This window comes from Lasiosphaeria miniovina (assembly GCF_030549165.1).
Source record: "Lasiosphaeria miniovina strain SMH2392-1A chromosome Unknown B0T26scaffold_2, whole genome shotgun sequence".
Taxonomy (NCBI): domain Eukaryota; kingdom Fungi; phylum Ascomycota; class Sordariomycetes; order Sordariales; family Lasiosphaeriaceae; genus Lasiosphaeria; species Lasiosphaeria miniovina.
Genome location: NW_026848221.1, coordinates 6,037,547 through 6,050,350, shown reverse-complemented (window position 1 = coordinate 6,050,350; position 12,804 = coordinate 6,037,547). Strand labels below are relative to the sequence as shown.

Genomic DNA, 12,804 nt, shown 5'->3' with positions numbered 1-12,804 from the left:
TTGGACGGAATCAAGAGAAGAGGGATACCAAGGTTTGAAGACCTTATTGTCCACACTTTTGTCTTGTTTTTTTTTTGCCCAGGCGTCATGTCTATTCGCAAATAAAGAACCGTTTCTTTAAAAAATTTAAAAAAAAGTCTCTCAGGCTTTCTTTGCAAACGCCACCACCACTCCCCCAAAAGCCGTTTCGTTGACTTGGAAAAAGGTCCAGTCCAGTCATCTAGCCGTGGGAAACACAGGAGTACCATATTCTACCCGTTCTTCGCTGAAATGTGCGTTTAGAAGCAAAACCATGGCCAAACAGAAAAAAAGCACTGCGTTAGTTGTGATGCCTCTGTTTTGTACCATTTCCACCGGGCCTTCCGTTCCCTCCCCCACCTTCATCCATCATGCAAAAAACAAAACAGAACCATTCGCTTTGTGGTACTGCCGCTGCCTGCTGCTGCTGCTGCTGCTTCGTACCCATTACTGTTTCCTGCCAACATCTCCCCCGCCCTGTTTGACCAAGACCGTGAGAGAGGGAGGGAGAAGTGCTAGAAAATAACCCCCCCTTTCACTTCTTAGCCGCCGCCGCGGCCGGGGCCGCCTTTGGCGCGTGCAGGGGCTGGCCCATGTTCTTGCCGCGCAGCTTGGTGTTGAGAGCGCGCTCCAGGGCTGTCAGCACCTTCTGGTCGGGCGTCGCCTTGCCAGACTCTATCGCGATGATGTTGGCCACGGCCGTGCTGGCCTTGGTCGCCAGCTCCTTCTGTGTGAGCTCCTTGCCGTCGGCCGTCACGAACGCCTTGCGCGCCGCCTTGAGCGCGTCCGACACCTCCTTGCTGACCTTCTTCACCGGCACCACGTCGTCCGACCGGTCGACCATTGTCAGCCGCTGGCCCTCGACGGCGGGCTTTGTGGCCTGTTGGGGGTGGTTAGTTTCATTTTGGGATTGGGGTGGTTTCTTTTTTTCTTGATTTTGCTCTTTAGGATTGGGGATGGGGGGGACATACCGCATTGCCGGTTGTGTACTTCTTCTCCGTGGCCACGGCCGCGCCAGACCGCTTCGCGGCATTGAGCGCCGACTGGCTCTTGATCACCTTCTCGCGCGGGCCGCCGGCGCCATTGTGGGCATTCTTGCCAATCTTGACAGCCTCGGTATCCCAGGCGGCTCCAGACATCTTGACGGTTTGTTCTTTTTGTTGTTGCGGGGTGGCTTGGCTATCGTTGAGTGAGCTGGTTGCTGCAAAAGCGAATCGGTGAGGTGGCAAGATGACGGGTTTCCTTGCAGGTTTTGCTGGCGGCTAGTTTTTGTAGCTTTGCGAGTTGGCGACTGTTTATGAGGGAAGAGGGCGTAAAAGTGAAATGCGAAGAGAAAACTGCTTGTTTGTGACGAGCGGGTTTGATGATGTCGACTGGGCGAGTGGGTAGGGTGGCAGTTCGGTGGGAGGAAGGCTGGAGGACCGGAGGGGTTTAAAAGAGCGGAGTACCTCAGCAAAACGGTGGAGTGGAGGGGTGTTGGAAGGCGATGGGCCACTGTCGAAAAAGGCCCGGGCGGGATTGAGAAGCCAGCGAAAGCCCAGGCTGATGACTCGAGCGGCGAGAGCCCGAGACCGCTACCGCCGCGCCACACTTTGGGCTGTGTGGGGGACGAGAGGAAACTTAGGCGGGTTGCCTCCCCTGTGGAATCCCTGCTTGCCTGCCTGCGGCGTTGGGCAAACCGGCCCCCTGGGGCTGGCCAACCTGGAACGCGCGAGATCGCCGTGCCGGGCCGTGGCGCTGGCTTAGCTAAGAATTCCTTCATCCCTCTTTTGAACGAGCCACGGTAACCTGGCGACGCCCGGGCACTATGCACTGTGCACTGTGGCGCCGTCTCCCGTCTTCCATTTCCGGCCCACTTAGTTTCACTTGCCTCTGGCACCACGGGCCTTAACATCAGATGCTGGACTTCCCCGTCCTTCACCGCATCCAGGGAATCTTCCCATCTCTCAGACTTTTAGCATCGCCAGTTCGAGCTGTTCTCAGTGGCGAGCAAAGATAGTCTGTAAAACATGGGAGAATGAGAGATCATACCAGATCAGGGCCCCACTACGCTACGGATACCTTCCAGGTTCCTTTCTTCCCTCCCCTCCCCTTCCCCGCATCTTCATTTTCCATTTTCGATGGCTGGTCCATCAACGTCCTCCTTGGGTTTGGCCCTCTTACCCGTGGCCGCTTGCTTCGCGGCCCTCTCTGGGGGCCTCCTTGATGCGATCCTGCTGGCTCTATTCACGACCATTCGCCATGGCCGTGGCCGCATCTTTGTCCACGCGCTCGTCGATCTCGTCGATAAGATCGTCATGTCTCACCGACCGACGACAGCTGCAGTAGTTGGGGCTCTCACTGTCTTACTGCTCGTGGTCTCGTTGAGGCCGGTGAAATCGGCAAGTGGGTCCGCCACACCGCGCCAGGATGGCCCTGGGAAGGCCCTCTTTTTCCCGTGCCGGACGACTCACTCTCGGATGTTCCCGCAGAAGCACTCATTCTCCTACTCCTACCTGGCTGTCGGGGTCCCTGTGGGCTGGGAGGGCACTGCGGGGGGCATGGTTTCGGTCGGAGTCGACCAAGGTTGGACACTCTCATGGCTGTCGCCGTTTTCATCGGCCCGAAAGGGGTGGTACAGTATTGACGCCGGTGACTACCTCGAGCGCGGCAAAGCCAGACTCGGCTTGCGGGGAAAGCTGGACGAATATCTCCGAAATCAGGTACGCAGCCGGAGCCCCCATTTGCATCCCTCCAACTATTCCCCTCGGCTAACTCTGTTAGGGGGTCGACCCGAGAACGTATCCGCATGCCTACTTGGTCACTGCTGCTCGGTTTCTCGGCTATCATTTCAATCCCGTCTCCTTCTGGTATTTGTACGATGCCACAAAGTCACTGGCTGCCATGATCCTCGAGGTCAACAACACCTTTGGCGAGCGTCGTATGTACTTGTTGGTTCCAGACGATGATTTGGCCGCCCGGATCGACCTTACCCCACGGCCGGCTCTTGGCGTGGCAGAGCAGGCGGCGAGTGAGCGCCAAAGTGCCCCTCTGAGAACTGCGTTGAAGCAGTCATGGCCAAAAGACTTTCATGTGTCGCCATTCAACTCCCGCAAAGGGTCTTATTCATTGACGGCAAGTGACCCCTTGAGCCCCTCCATGCAAGGCATGGGCCCCCTCGCCAATACAATCAACTTGGTTTCGTCCAAAGGGCATGGGAAGCTAGTCGCCAGGTTGATCCAGGACGGTGATGCCATTGACCCGTCCTCGATGACCATGTTTGGGAAACTCAAATTCCTGAGTGCCTGGTGGTGGGTGGGTTTTCTCACGTTCCCCAGAATTGTCAAGGAGGCCGCTGCTCTCTTCTTTAGGCGCAAGCTCCACGTGTGGTTCAGGCCAGAGCCCCTGAAGGAAAGCATCAGCCGAGAGGCAGACCCGATTGAGCGCGATCTAGAGCCTATATTCAAGAGCTATCTGCGGTATCTTGTCGAGCAGTCAACCGCACCGCTCGCAGTAAAGTACACCCCTGGCGGGCTATCGCAAGGTTCGTCCGAGTTTATGCTTTCGCCAACAGCTCGGGAGGGAACGACGGCGGCAGAAGAACTAGAGTTCAAGGTCCTCACCCCCGTCTTCTACTCGAGGTTCATCCACTATGCTCATGATCTCGAGGCCTTCTTTTGTGAGCTTAACGAAAGCTGCACCATCTGGGTATCCCATCCCGATCTGTTACCCAAGTTTGCTCTCAAAAAGCCTTCGCCAACACTGGCGTCATCAAGCCCTGCAGAGTTTGCCATTTTTAAGATTATACAAAGCCTGCGCGTGAGACCTGAGCGGATTGAGCGGCCATTGACGTCCAGCGCAGCGCCAAACCTGGCGCCTCAAGCCACCGACATCCGGGGCTTTCGCATCTCTTCCATGGATGGCTACGTTTTGGCCCATGAGAGCTCTCAAATCAAGAGGGTTTACAGGAGCTGTGTTCTGAAACTGTTCCTTGCAGACAGGGTTGCTTGGGGCCTTGTGCCGCTGCTTGAGTCTCAGCGTCTCATACTACAGGCAGGGTTGGCCTGGCTTGTCTCTTCGTCCAACCTCGCAACATGCGCGCTGCTATTATCATACACGGCAAGACGAGTTGTCCCCCAAGCTTCCGGCAAATCGAAAGAACGTTGACGGAAGCACGGATGCCATGGGTGTAACGTCTATCCCTCCCGAGCCTGTCCATTGCCTTGGTGAGCATTGGCGCGCGTCACAGAGTTTAGCTTATTTAAGCTATTCCAAATTGGCACATGTTAGTTCACTGCCAACAACCGGCAACAGCAACACGGCGGTGTGCTTAACGAGAATATGGCAAAAGCCTGCTGTCTTTTGATCAAGGAGTCCTTGAGAGATGCGTGTACTAGTCTGAAAACTGATAAACCCCACCCAACTAGCACGTCCCAGACCATCACAGGGGGGCGGCAATTTAGACAATCTGGCTTTGGTCAGTTTCCTGGATCTGGCGAGGGGGCCTGTAGGTCACTTCCTAGGATAAAGGACCTCGCAGTTTTTAGTCTTGAGAGCCATCTAAATCGGGAAAATGAAAAGATTATCAAATGGGTTTACCAGCGTCTTCTTGTTTCTAGATTCAACGTGGTTATCTCGTCCGTCAAGACGAAGCTTAAAAAAGTCCCAAGGTCCAGCTGTAAGTATTGGACGTTAACAGCCTACGTGGAGTTGAATCAGGACTGGGTTGTATCCAAGCGAGAAAGGGGATGATGCATACATTAGGGATATAGAAGGAATAGGCAGCGACGCCAACGGCCTTGGCAGTGAGAGCTTAATTTTTATTAGCCAGAAACATGACTCCGAACCTAAACTTAGTCTGATGTGGGCTGCTTGCGAAACGAGGGTATGTATTCGGTTGTTCTAGGCTTAAAGGGCTGAGCGAGGTCCATATGCCGCAAATTCGGCTGCAACTCTTCTATGGCGGCTACCAGGGTGTTCCCGGCCGCAACGGCCCCGATGTGGCCCGATGCCGCTGAAAGCGCAAAGCACACTTCGTATGGTACTGTAGCACCACGAGAGTGACAAAGACAGCGGGATGCTGTTGGTGCCGTTAGTCTAGGTTCTTATCAAAGACTATCTGTCGTCGGGCGTAGGTACATGTAGTACGAGCATTACCCGATTCCAAATACGCGACCTCGGCGACCTCGCGCGCGCGCGCTTGGAGCAGGGTATGGAGGTATTGCGGGTTGGAGCTCTGGGAATTCGGGAAGCACCAACGAATCTGCTGTGGTTGGGAGGGGGGGCAATTCCAAATACACTTCCTAACCACCAAACTCCAAGACCCGCAGCTCCCTGATCCTCACTGAAAACCGGCATGCCATAGGCTACATCGTACACTTTTTGTTGTTTGATCTCCCAATTGACGAGTCTGGCCAACATTTCAGGGAGCTATCGAAGCTGTAGCACAATCTGGGTAGTGACGCTTGCTTGACCCCGCCATAGATCCCCCCCGCAAGAGTTTAGTAATCCCCAGTGACAACGCCGAGATACGGTAGCCCGATGCCGTTAAGTAGAGACGAGCTTGTCGCAGGGCCGGGTTAGGCAAGTCAGCTAGCACTAGCTAGCATCTCTTGGCACTCAGTAACGAGACGGGATGATTTGTAGCACCTTCCGGCGTATTCAGAATCGCAAGGGAGGCCATATCACCCAGCTGTTGCTCTCGGCTGGAGCTCTCTACCTGGATATTAGCGGGATGGGCTGAGTAAGAGACCCGATCCTGGCCGCGTGGGGAAGACCAAAGATCTAACCAGACGAGATAGGCTCGAACTGTTTTGGGACCTATCTACGTATTCGTCGGGCGGACTCGGTAACAACATGGAACTTGCGTTTATCGGAGGCTCGGACACCTGCAAGGCAGGATATTCACGTCAGAGGACCCGACCGCCTCCTCTTGCCTTATTAATCGGCCCTGTTGGGTCTCGGAGGGGATAGTGGGGCTGCCCCACCCAAGTTCCTGGATGGTAAGTATGCGGCGTGCATCGAGCCGGACTGAATGAACCCCGCCTCGTACCTTCCCTCCGCTCCGGAGAGCGTCGCCCACCCTCAGGTACCTTGCCCTCAGGTGCAGGCGAGCTAGCACGCCGCCCGCATGCGTAATGAGAGGGCCAAAATCAAATAGCACCCATGGATATTTATTTGCAATTGCCCTGCCAGTCTCGATCGGATGAACCACAGACCCTCTCCGGAAGTATTTAAACATCTCCCTCTTGCCAACAAGACTCTCCCGACTTTCCAGACCAACAACTCCAACAGACTCCGACTTCACTCTACCGCACATACTTCGAGATCAGTCAATCGCAGACCATCCACCTAGCTTCAACCCACCCAACACCAAACTCTGTCCAAGATGCCTCTCTCGGGCCACTGCCTCTGCAAGGCCGTCACCTACACGGTCGACATCGATGCCCCTCTAGTGACGGGCTACGATCACTGTGACGACTGCCAGCGCCAGTCTGGCTCTACCTACTGTGGGTTATTTCTCCTCGCCCTTCGTGATACCACCAAGCCCAAATCAATGCCAATGCCGTGTCGCCCGCTCTCCCCCCAAGTGAGATCGAGAGCTCTTCGTCTACCCCGCCCCTACATCCGCAACCCGTCCGATCTTAGCTTTAAAGTGGGCACCGCCACCGACGACGTCACCTTTTTAGAAGGATTGGGAATGTTCCGTTTTGATACCACATTCCGTCCCTATTGCACGTGAAGATGAGAAACTGCCACGAAGATAACAAGGACGGCAAGACGCATGGCAAAATAAAAATGAAACGGCTGCAATTGAGCATGGCCAGGACAAGAAACTAACCGATTGTCCCCTCCAGCGCTGGTCTGCGTCGTCCCCAAGGCGCTGCTCAAGGTCGAGGGCCCCGTCAAGAAGTACAAGGGCATGGGCTCTTCCGGAAACGCCGTGTACCGCTGGTTCTGCGAGGAGTGCGGCTCGCCCATTGCCCACGACCCCGATGCCGCGCCCGAGATCATTGCCCTTAAGGGCGGCTCGCTCGACACAGAGATCAAGAAGACGTTGAAGCCTGTTAGTTTTGATCCCTTCCCCTCCACCCCCTTTCCCCCTTATGGGTGTAAAAAAAGCCGTAAACTTTATATATAAACACTAACATGATCTGTGCCCTATCAATAAAGGACGTCGAGATCTGGACCGTCGGCAAGCTCCCCTTCTGCCAGGAGAGCCTGGCCCACCCCTTCGAGCACATGCCCCCCTCGTAGATGGCCATCAGACGTGAAACAAAGCCATAGTCCTTCCGAGCCTTTTCGTCCTGTCCCGTCCCGACCCCGGCGAATACGACAATCAGAGTGAAAGCAGATCCTCGTGCATAGCAGCACAACAACCAGTGACGCCTCCTACAAACCCTCACCTTAGACGTCTGTCACTAGAAGGAGACAGAGATAGAGAGATTGTAGGGGATAGCTAGCTCGCAATGATGCCGTCCTAGGAACCATTCACAGTCAGGTTCATACACACAGGCTGATTTGGCATGACGTCGGGGACCGGGGGAGCAGACGAGGGTTACGGACACGGACATGGACATGGACATGGACAGGTGGCTTCGGGAACATGACATAAAAAAACGAGAACAGGAGAGATATAACGAGGTTACGTAGATATTTTCATATTCGTTCACATCATCACGCATCATGCCCAACTTATTTCTTGGAGATGTCTTCTTTCTCTCGGCAATATATACAGAATCCAATTTTTTGTTCCTTCCTCGCTGCGAGGTGAGACGAGACCTGCTTTAAACGATGGCCCATGGACATATCTCACTCTGCATGCCATGTATGTATGGATGGTTTATCGCCAAATTAACCAACGTCGTGTCGAATGTCTTATTATATCGTGGGATGGATGGATTGATGCATGCAGCTGCTCGCTCGATCTGGACAGGCAAATGCCGTGTTCCTTCCCCCCCTTGTGTATGTGTGCACTTGTGCCTAACAAGATACCTATCCCGTAGGTACCATGTGTGCCACGTGACACTGGATTATGGCACTGCATTATTCTTTATCATACGATTCATTTTGGGGGGTGGGGGCAAAAAAGTAAAAAGAAAATTTAGGGGGGATATCATATTGCAGGTCAGGTCAGGTTAGGCTTGGGTGGGTGTTGTATATACAAAAAGAAAATGAGAACAATTCATGGTATCGATCGCAGTAGTAGTCAGTCTAACTCTCTCTCTCTCTCTTTCTCTCGTGGGCGCTGTTTTCACAGCGCCGCACATGCGACCGCCGCGACCGCCGCAAACAACAAGCCCTTTCTTCCGGCTCGGGCCCTGGGCCCCCGGCTCGTAGCAACCGAAGAGCCTGCAATTGCACTAGATGCCGCGCCCGTCGCCGATGGCCGGGCTGTGGTTGCGGCGGCGCACGACTGCTGCGACGCGGCAGCAGTGGTCGGCGTGTGCGGCGGGGCGGTGAACAGCCGCGTCGCCGTCGCGGCGGCAGCCTCGCCCGTGATGCGGCCGGGGCCCTGGCTGTGGCCGCTAGGGGCCGTGAAGTAGAGGCTGACGGCGGTCTGGCCGACGGCCTGGTCGCTGCTCACCGTGTCGCCCGTCGTCGGGGACGGCGCCGCGGCCTTGGCGCTGCTGAACACGGACGCGAACACGTCGGCCGGCGTCGGCACGTGGCAGAGTGTTGTCGACGCCGCCGAGAGCACGCTCTCGTAGAAGGCTACCTCGCGCTGCGTCCGCAGGCCGTGCAGGTAGAGGCACTGCAGACAGAACGGCCACTCGTCAAAAAAGGACCCTTCGCACATGCCTTTAATACGCCCCCACGGACACGCCAGCACGTCAGTGAAATGGGTTTTTTTTTCTTTCGTGTCGAGGGGCTCCTTGAGGCATGTTCCCCACGTCCTCTTCTGGGGGGGGGAGCAAAGATGGCACACAGGCCCCAGCTTTGCCGGAATCTACTTACACTCCTGATGGGCCTTGAGGGCCAAGGGCGAAGTCCCGTTAGGCGTGCATATTGTCTCGATGGCCCGGATCTCCAGACACGGGGGCACGGTGTCGGAGCCGCGCAAGGTCATTGGGTCGCACACCTCGTCCTCATAGTCGGAACGGAAGAGGATCGACAACGACGACGCTGCACCATTGGGACTGGGAAACGCAAGCGTTTGAGAGGCGAAGATGGAGATTAGGAGCACCGGCAATCCGGGGCAAGAAGATCGCATCGTTGCCCGAGGCCAGTCTGCTCGCTTGGGAGGGGGGGCCGATGAGCAGCCCCTGGTTGACGGTGGCCGTTCTGATGTCCGGGATGACGGAAGGAGGGACAGAGTGCAAGCACAGACAGCGTTCCCACTTTTGCCGCTCGAGAATATCCGGGTCAAGCAAGAGACTGGGTGGCCGTCGTTGATCTCGCTCGAACTCCTCGAAACGGATCGAATGTACCAGGAGAGGGAGGGGGTTCTGTGCTACCTGAACTTCATGATGCACAATTTCGAAATCCAGGGAGGTAGGGAGGGAAGGAAAAGGAGTCAAGGCAAGACCAGGCGCGAGAAGGGAGGATTTGGGGGGGGGACTCGTCCGACTTCAGATGTCTCTGCCTACCTTATAAGACCCAAGCAAGCGGATAGGGCGAGTCGAGCGCGCACAAGTCGGGTATTTTGTTTCTTGTTGTTTGTGGTCCGTTTGCTTAAGCAGCTGGGCGGAGTGCCATCGCGAACTCCGGTGGCACGACCAACCGCGTTCGCCCTAGGCTTACCAGGACCCCATCTATGCAACTTATCTGGGACCGCGCTTTGGTGGGCTTGCCGCGTCGATTGATTGGGTTTTCACCCGCTCTCGGGTCGCAGGGAAAGAGGGAGAAGAGGCAGAAGGCTGCGAGATGGCATACGAGTGCCGTTTTTGCCGGCATTGACATGCACGCGGAGTCGCAAGTCCCGCTGCCAGCAGTCGAGAGCTGGGTGCCAAGACCTGAAGGCGATCTGCAGAATAAACCCCCATGGCACTTGCTTTGGGCGTCACTGCTTGCACTATAATCAGGTAAGGGAAGGGGCAAGCCCTAAGGTGCTTGACGGCGAGACGGTATATTTGAAGAGAGTGTGTTGGGTGCGAGAAGCCCTAAACGGGATATAGTCTATCCCAAAGGCGCCACCTGCACCTTCATGGCGCGCCAGAGATAGATGTGTCGCTCCCGCGAGATGTTGCAGATCTGATCTGGGGTGCTTCGACTAGAGTGAGCAAGCGTCTCTTGGCTCGGCACCTTGCCTTGTCGCTTGCGTCTGCGTTGCGTTGCAGGCGATAGAAGCATGGGAGAAGGCGGGATTATTAGGGTTTAACATCGGATGAGTGGACATTTGGTTGTGGTCCACCATTTTAGGCGAGGCGGTCGCGTACGAGTCTCGCGGCGCACTGTACGGGATATAGTGTGTACACAAATGTGCACGGTACATCCAGAGCTCTTGCTATTTGAATGTGACGCCGTTCGAAGCGGCGCAGGTTTGGTTTCTGATCTAGGATAAACAATTACGTTTCGACGATACAAGCACTTCATGGCACACGTTTATTCCATAAATTGGGTTTGGACTGGACTTTCTTGACTCGTTGAACTAACTAGGTAACTAACTACCTAATGGAAGACAGACAAGACGTGCAATGAGGTACCAGCTCAAGCCCGTTGACTCGTCGCCAAGTTCTCATCAAGGCATCAACAGGCCTCCTCGTAAATGAACTCGTCCTTCGCTGTCGTAATAAGAGATCCGGATCCCTTGCATATTTGACAAGGGCGATTAACCTGCACTTGGCCTATGAAATCGCAATAATCGCATCTATTTCCAAAACATCTTAGACATTCTGTCACGCGCATTCACAGGGCAACGGAAATGAAGCATTTGATGCAAAATCTGGTGGCGAAGAATCAAGTGGCAGCTTCTAGGCCCTTCTTTTGCTCACTAATCCCTATTGTCGTGACACGTTCCTGTTGACGAACGGTCTTCTGAGCCCCTAGACACTCCATACAAGTCACCTGCTTCTGCAGAGTCTCAACGCAGCTTGGATCTTTTCCCGTGCCCTGGAAAAACTCGCGGTCTGCATCCGAGCGAGGCTTGTCCTGGTCAGCGGCGCTGTCTGCAGATCCAGCGGCCGTGTTGTCGTTAGAGATGCCCGCGCTGACGCTGTCCTCGGAGACGCTTGGGAGGTTGGAGTTGAAATCGGACTTGCGGGACGCTCGGCGCTTGTGTTGGGAGCGTTTGATGCGCTGCTGTAGGGAACGAAGAGTTACTAGGGGGCTCTTTTAGGAGCACTTCGTCAATTTCAACTTACCGCGCCCATGGCAAGAATGCGTAGATTGGGAATAGGAATATAACACGTGAGAATGGACGCTCTCATTCAGCTGTGTGTGCTATCTCGAGATTCAGACAAGGAGAAAGAAAGTAAATTGGTGACAGGCTGTCGTGTTGCCGTGCAATCAGCCTCACCTCGCCCATACAAGACCAGCACCATAGTCATTCACATGTATTCTGTTGGCTTTGGATTGCTGAGTCCAAGGCCAACGAAAATCGAACCTGGGCTGCGGCGCACCACGGACCATGTCTATACCAAAGGCTCAAACGAGGACGAGCTCATCGGTATCTGGGACTCGGATAAAGGAAAAGCCGCGAACATGAACCGCACACGTACCTATCACACCCCTAAATGGGGACTAGCCCTAGTCGCCGTCCCGCCTACTATTACTACGGCTGATACTCCCGATAGTACGCCCGTCGAGCAGACAAATATGGGGCCAGAGCTTGACCTCGACACCGGAAGTATCACCCGGCCTTTGACTCTCCAAGAGCAGCGCGCGAATTCGTACTACCTCCCCCAGCCTCAAGGAGCCATGAAGGAACAGTTCCGAAATTCGGCTTACACTGGGGAGCGCCGGGAGCGGCTGGGGGCGGCGAGAGCCCGAGGCGATGTTGTGGCTGCAATGGCCATGGACGAGCTGGGAGAGATGCTGATGGGCAGCGAGTTAACAGTGGTTGAGGAGGACGAGATGATCGTCCACGAGGATGAGCCGGAGAATGCGTGGCCGCCGCCTGGGGCAGAGGGGAATTTTGTTTATTAATTAATCTCGTCGTGATGTCATTGTTGGGGGTCATGACGAGGTATTATCTACTACCATACGTCTCATAGCCTCTTTCCAGTAATTGAAATCCGTGTTTCTCTGGCCAGCAGCAGCTTCTGCTCAGGGTCTGTCTGTCCCTCGCGGACGCTGGCTCCTGTGGGCTGTGAGAGGGGTCGCGGGTAATTAGGGGGTAGTCGTCCGAGGATGTCGGATCCGATGAACTGAGGGAGTCGAGGACGTCGCGATGTGTTCTACGCGCGGAAACTCGGGGTGGCAACATGTCGAGCGAGACTCGACAGCGCCTGGGGTTTGATGAAAGGTGTGCTTGAGCACGAGCGGGTCGAGGACCTGTCGGGGATGTTATAAGACATGTTGCCAGGTTGGTAAAAGTGGCCATGCCTAAATACCTTGAGTAGTTATGATAAGTTGTGAGAGTATATCAAAAGTACAAGTGAGCGAGGGTGAAGCCACGGAGAAAAGAAAGAAAGAAATCAAAAAGATGAAAGAAGAAGGCTTTGTTTTTGATTTAGACAAGACTTGGCTATCTAGTTGAGAAGCTCTGTGGGGCGACGGTCAAGGATTCACTAGGATCTCCAACAAATAGAACTTGGGCCATTCTTGGGGAGCAGCTTCCGCAACGGGAAAGAATCACGCACTTGTATCTTATGCAAGCAAGAGTCTCATTCGTGTATGCAGTCCCACCGTCTGACCCGAGCCGTT

General features: G+C 54.9%; 5 protein-coding genes across 5 annotated transcripts; 2 read left to right on the top strand and 3 right to left on the bottom strand.

The window, feature by feature from the left end:
- Positions 1-553: 553 nt before the first annotated feature.
- B0T26DRAFT_640312 (multi protein bridging factor 1-domain-containing protein) lies at positions 554-1,157 on the bottom strand (the record flags this gene model as incomplete). Its single annotated transcript, XM_060437222.1, has 2 exons — positions 554-898; positions 990-1,157. 2 exons carry the CDS (start codon positions 1,155-1,157, stop codon positions 554-556), a joined length of 513 nt encoding a protein of 170 aa, XP_060301400.1.
- An 868-nt stretch (positions 1,158-2,025) lies between these two features.
- B0T26DRAFT_176204 (uncharacterized protein) lies at positions 2,026-4,251 on the top strand. The gene is made up of 2 exons (XM_060433587.1): positions 2,026-2,720; positions 2,782-4,251. The coding sequence occupies exons 1-2, from the start codon at positions 2,139-2,141 to the stop codon at positions 4,162-4,164; spliced, it is 1,965 nt and encodes a 654-aa protein (XP_060301399.1). The 5' UTR covers positions 2,026-2,138; the 3' UTR covers positions 4,165-4,251.
- Positions 4,252-6,385: 2,134 nt separating this feature from the next.
- B0T26DRAFT_640028 (Mss4-like protein) lies at positions 6,386-7,254 on the top strand (the record flags this gene model as incomplete). Its single annotated transcript, XM_060437187.1, has 3 exons — positions 6,386-6,506; positions 6,855-7,063; positions 7,171-7,254. 3 exons carry the CDS (start codon positions 6,386-6,388, stop codon positions 7,252-7,254), a joined length of 414 nt encoding a protein of 137 aa, XP_060301398.1.
- A 997-nt stretch (positions 7,255-8,251) lies between these two features.
- On the bottom strand, positions 8,252-9,211 carry B0T26DRAFT_748739 (uncharacterized protein; the record flags this gene model as incomplete). The annotated part of the gene is made up of 2 exons (XM_060445003.1): positions 8,252-8,799; positions 8,956-9,211. 2 exons carry the CDS (start codon positions 9,209-9,211, stop codon positions 8,252-8,254), a joined length of 804 nt encoding a protein of 267 aa, XP_060301397.1.
- A 1,302-nt stretch (positions 9,212-10,513) lies between these two features.
- B0T26DRAFT_698379 (uncharacterized protein) lies at positions 10,514-10,922 on the bottom strand. Its single transcript, XM_060441431.1, has 2 exons — positions 10,623-10,922; positions 10,514-10,558 (listed from the first exon to the last, which is right to left on the bottom strand). The coding sequence occupies exon 1, from the start codon at positions 10,843-10,845 to the stop codon at positions 10,687-10,689; it is 159 nt and encodes a 52-aa protein (XP_060301396.1). The 5' UTR covers positions 10,846-10,922; the 3' UTR covers positions 10,514-10,558; positions 10,623-10,686.
- Between the last annotated feature and the right edge of the window lie 1,882 nt (positions 10,923-12,804).

Coding starts and splice junctions, on each gene's coding strand:
- B0T26DRAFT_176204 (XM_060433587.1), top strand. CDS start 2,139: ATGGCTGGTCCATCAACGTCCTCCTTGGGTTTGGCCCTCTTACCCGTG. Junction 2,721..2,781: donor ACGAATATCTCCGAAATCAG/GTACGCAGCCGG, acceptor TAACTCTGTTAG/GGGGTCGACCCGAGAACGTA.
- B0T26DRAFT_698379 (XM_060441431.1), bottom strand. CDS start 10,845: ATGCGCGTGACAGAATGTCTAAGATGTTTTGGAAATAGATGCGATTAT.